The 5,245-nt window shown below is 35.3% G+C and overlaps 1 protein-coding gene and 1 long non-coding RNA gene across 3 annotated transcripts; one reads left to right on the top strand and one right to left on the bottom strand.

The window, feature by feature from the left end:
- Positions 1 to 514: 514 nt before the first annotated feature.
- LOC107263314 lies at positions 515 to 3,803 on the bottom strand. Of its 2 annotated transcripts, none has more exons than XR_003058328.1 (3): positions 3,366 to 3,803; positions 1,539 to 1,580; positions 515 to 1,445 (listed from the first exon to the last, which is right to left on the bottom strand). It is a non-coding gene; the product is annotated as an uncharacterized LOC107263314 (long non-coding RNA). The 2 variants fall into 2 exon arrangements; XR_003058329.1 differs by lacking the exon at positions 3,366 to 3,803 and adding an exon at positions 1,940 to 2,021.
- A 94-nt stretch (positions 3,804 to 3,897) lies between these two features.
- Positions 3,898 to 5,210, top strand: LOC107263306 (40S ribosomal protein S16). Its single transcript, XM_015730364.2, has 5 exons — positions 3,898 to 4,012; positions 4,105 to 4,149; positions 4,435 to 4,566; positions 4,813 to 4,927; positions 5,003 to 5,210. Exons 1-5 carry the CDS (start codon positions 4,004 to 4,006, stop codon positions 5,146 to 5,148), a joined length of 447 nt encoding a protein of 148 aa, XP_015585850.1. The 5' UTR covers positions 3,898 to 4,003; the 3' UTR covers positions 5,149 to 5,210.
- Positions 5,211 to 5,245: the final 35 nt, after the last annotated feature.

Genomic DNA, 5,245 nt, shown 5'->3' with positions numbered 1-5,245 from the left:
TTCGACACACCGTAAACCGATTCGACATCTTCTGCGCATGCGCGTCGACACCACTCCTCTAACCCCTCTTGCACCCTTGCGACGCCATAACCTACTCCTCCCGTGCGCGTGCACGGACTTTCTTAGTTGACTTTCGAAACCCTCGCGATTTTCACGACTACTACTACCACTGCTATAATTTTATACACTCTACCATTTTGCCAATTTATCAATTCCGTGAGAAATCCTTTGAGAATATTCGATTTCTCTCTACCGATTTTTCACATCCCATTTCCTAAAGGGACGTATCACTGATTAGAATTATTCTTTGCTCTTGGATACTTCTGCCGAAATAGATCATATGGACTTGAGTCGTTAATAGGATGGCTGTAAGGTACTTCCTCATGTCCGATAACGAGGGTTTCTCCTTTATCCAAGGAGTTCCGTTACTGGACTTGAATGCTCTGCCGGTATAAGTGAGCGGATTTTATCACTTGAGTTTGTACAGTTTGTAATTGGTATCATATTCAAGTAACTTTACGTGCCTATATTTTTCTTTCACTGTATTATACATGAAATATAAGTATAGGGGCCAACAAAAGGTTTCTAGAAGGATTTTGAAAACTCTGGCACATGTCCCCCATTGGGGATACAGCCATAAGGAAAGGAAGGAAGGAAGGATTTTGAAAACTGAAGCTAAACCTGGGGGAGACTCAGTGCGGATCACACCGCCTGGGATTCTACCAATTATGGAAACCTTCTTAGCTTCCTAGTCGAGTCCTCTTTTATCCAAAAATTTCACCGTCAGATAAATATATGACAAACACACATCAATTCATCTCATACTCAATATATTGTATATAAGCGCTCGACCTTTATCCCAAACATATATTATATTTAACCCATGAAAAAAAACTATCTGAATCCCATGACATGTGTCTTCTTGTCTGCTTATATTCTTACAAACCTACTTACTACGTTAAACCACCCACGACATCAGGGAAATAAATTGATAATAATCACAAGACACTTATAATCACTCGTAAATATTGAAGTACATTAATTGACGTACATAACGTGACTAATAAACAAAAAACTCTATGTTTCACTATCACTATGTATAACTCTATTGTGATATAAGATATCATGATATAAGTATCTTCACGGATCGAGTCAATTTTGCTAATCTATGCATAAATTTATATAAAACAATACAATAGTTATAACCCTTTAAACCATCTTCTCCAGCTCTATTCTTCGTCATCATTATCATCATCTTAAGAGCCCCAGTAGCTTTGCCTCTGATAAATAACCTTATCCTTGTGATATATGATTGTACGCCAGTAAGTCGACCCAAGGGTGTTATACAATGATGAAGGACGAACACCACCACACACCACACCTTGAATTCCTCTTTTAATGTTTCCTCGGCGCAGCATCCTCCCCTGCATGCAGCAATTTGGTCCCTGACGGCAACATTTTCACAAGAATAACCATCGAAGAAGATCAATATCTTATATGTGAATACAAGTGGATATACTGATAACACATATACTTACATATAGAAATTCTCGTATTTGATCATATGCCATCAGAAAATCCTAAAATCATTTCAGCATCATGTGTCGGATAAAAGAAAACAAAGACTGACTACGAAAAGACAAAAACTTCTATTTCATCAAAATAATTTGAACCTAAGTTCCAATAGCACGTAAGTATCCCAGTTAACGTTCGCTAATGCATGAATTCTGTAAAATTAAATCTATTCCGTGAAAATTTTTACGTCTCCCGAATACATCGAAAGCGTCTACAACGTTCGTTTTTCACTTCAGATTTTCACTGCAATAATGATGAGTAGTACGGGAATATGTTTATGAGGGAGGTTACTATATCTTATTCTCAGAATCTGCATTTGAATTTATACGAGCTAGAACCCACGCTAAGGACATGTCGTGCTTACAGAATAGCAGAATATAACGTAGAAGATCGAAATAGACACTGAAAAAAGATTGCACTTGAATGTGGTACATTCTAGAAGCAGTACGCTCTGTGTACTATTTATATTATGTGTACACAAGATCTTGAATATGAGAGAGAGAGAGAGAGATAGATAGAGATAAATAAATGAAGAGACTTGAAGAACAAGGTAATAGGAGTATAGAATTAACAGCAAACGTACCATCGACGGGTCATTTGACCCTTTTAAAGTCAGTAATACGTTCATAAAAAATGATCGGTATGGTTAGTGTTAACTAACAAAATTAACTCATGAATATATATATAGAGAGAGAGGGGGGAGAGAGAGAGAGAGAGAGAGAGAGAGAGAGAGAGAGAGAGAGCTCGTGTAACGACTATGGCTTATTTGACTATACATAACTTATATATTACTATATACATATAGTATATATACTAAGCAAAGTAATTTTCTATCGATCCTTCGATATAAAAGTAAATCGTGGGGGTTACGAATAGCTACGAGCATTTAATGTTTATGAGGTGGATGGATACTAAAGTCAGAAAGAAACGAATCCCAGTTTTATTGCTGTGATGAAATTATACTATGGCAGATAGCTTTCAGGAATAGCCGAGTTTCTCCTGTATAGAAAATGGAAGGATGACGCTGCTCGGTCGGAGATGGTGAATAGGAGAGGTACACGAGACTGGCAAGTGCTTCATTCTAGCTTTCATTTTATAAGTCTGTGACGATATGTACGTATGCTTTGTCTCATTTATTCTATGGAACACCGAGGCAGTGGACGCATTTTGCGCGGGAACTATTATTCAGTTTAAAAGTAATTTGATAGGTGACAGTAATACTTTGACCATTTTTTTTTACATTTCATCCTTTTCCATAGTAACCGTTTTCGAACAATGAAAGATCAAGGATATCCTTTTTGATCTATAAAAGAAGTATATGAAGGATATATGATATCTTGAGAATGAAACGGCAAGCAAGAGATATATATTACATACTTTTAAAAAATTCACATCACGATTTAATAGGTTTCACGAGACTTGCTATGTAAACGATCAACAAAATGCGCCACCCGTCTGTACTATAAAATGTTTTTCATCAATAAATCGCACGCTCCTTTTTTATCGCCACGTAACCATTTCAATTGAAACTGTTTGCAGTATTTCGATTCTATTGGGTACACAACAGCGATATGGCCTATATTGGATTTTTATTAGTAGCCGATATTACTGTTTGGCTAAGCAATAATTAAAATACTATTGCGTCAATGAAATCGAAGTTTGATATTTTTTTTATTGTGAATCCGTTTTCGTCATTCGGGCGATAATGTGTTTTAAATTTCATATTGTGTCATGTATTAAGTGAGATGAGGTGAAAATATTAACTTGCTACTTCTGACTCGTATATATACCTAATAATGATGGCAGGGTGTGTTAGTGTCGTACGATATTAGACGCCATCACCATGTCACAATCTCCCTGAGGTCCAAGCATAAAAGTTATGATGTAGGGAGTGGTCGGATCATGAACCTTAGGTTGGCAATCGAGGCACGGTATTAAATTATTTGCAGTGTCTATAGACTCTTTATGACACTACGTATAAAACGGCGGAGCATTTTTGCGTAAAAAATTTCTTTTTTTTTCTGAATAGGTTTAATAGAATGGAAAATTTGTAAAAAAAATCCAAAATAAATTAAATATTTATTTTTGATGGGATAACTGTGAATAACCTTTTTGCGAAGTTTGATGAGAGCTTTAATATTTGTTGCTTTACTAAACTAAATTAGTTGGTGGATTAGAGAAAGAGTGATGTATGAAATTATATTAAATATTAATGATTATTAGAAACGTAAACATTTGTTTCTTCTCTGTGATAATAATTATAACACTTGCGCATACCGGTAAATTTGTTCTGGGTACTAGGTTGTTCAAAATATTCAAAAGAGGAAGTGGTCTTTTATAAACTCTTTATTGACTGGCGTTGTCCGCTCTGTAGCGAAAACAAGCCAGCGCGCAACGCCGACTTCCTTTCCACGACGTGCTCTCCAAAATGCAGAAGGTGAGATTTTTATAATGTGATAGTTAATAGTAATAAGATTATTTTTAATTAAGTAATGTGTCTTAAACAACGATTCGTAATTTATATTACAGAAACAGAAGGAACCGATCCACTCCGTACAGGTCTTCGGACGTAAGGTAAGCTGCAAATTTGATGAAAGAATTAGGTTATGAACACGCGTGTCCTCTTAGATATCAACTTTCATGTAGTCTGAATGGCTTGATGTAGTTTATGTATTCTGTTTCATGTTCAATACTTTGTTTATATTTGGTAATTCTACTATTACTTTTAGGAAACTATTAGAAATAATTAGCTCTGACAAATGTCATATATGTATTTATACTTGAAATACTATACTTAATGAAGTGTATTTTAAAGTTAGTAAAAAGATATTCATTGCAGAAACAATTTTTTTTTTACAGAAAAGCGCAACTGCGGTCGCGTATTGCAAAAGAGGCCGTGGAATTCTTCGCGTAAATGGACGTCCATTGGAATTGGTGGAGCCCCGTGTGCTTCAATACAAATTGCAGGAGCCTATTCTTCTTCTCGGCAAGGTAATTTCATACTATTTAATGTAATTCCATTTATCTTTATAGTTTTAATTATCAGTGCTTTTCATTTTTTCGGTAATACTATGAAAGTAGTTTATTATATATTCCTTGTAACTACTATGATGCATATATTCCGAACACGATTAACAATGAATACAAACAAGGATTCTGAGGTCATTTAACTTATAATATATTAGGTTTTTTTTAATATTAAAATATTTGTTACTGACGCAATGTTTATATTTCTAGGAGAAATTCTCTGGTGTAGACATCAGGGTCAGAGTAAATGGTGGTGGTCATGTAGCTCAAATCTATGCCATCCGTCAGGCTATCTCCAAGGCTCTTGTTGCATTCTACCAAAAGTGTAAGTCATTATTTTACTATGTATACAATAGTAGTAACGGAAGATATAATGATTTGTTTTATTTCCTTACATTAGATGTCGATGAAGCCAGTAAAAAGGAAGTCAAGGACATCCTTATTCAGTATGATCGTACCCTCCTTGTTGCTGATCCAAGACGTTGCGAGCCAAAGAAATTTGGCGGTCCAGGAGCCAGGGCACGCTACCAAAAATCTTACCGTTAATTTCGGTGGATTTTACATACATCTTATTCATAATATTGAATAAAAAAAAATTAAAAACATTACCTGTCAATTTTTATTGCACACATTTTCCAGTATT

The sequence above is a fragment of the Cephus cinctus genome, unplaced genomic scaffold (assembly GCF_000341935.2).
Source record: "Cephus cinctus unplaced genomic scaffold, Ccin1 Ccin1_scaffold0013, whole genome shotgun sequence".
Classification (NCBI taxonomy): Eukaryota; Metazoa; Arthropoda; class Insecta; order Hymenoptera; family Cephidae; genus Cephus; species Cephus cinctus.
Note: the sequence above shows the minus strand (reverse complement) of the source record. Positions and strands in the feature narration are given on the sequence as shown.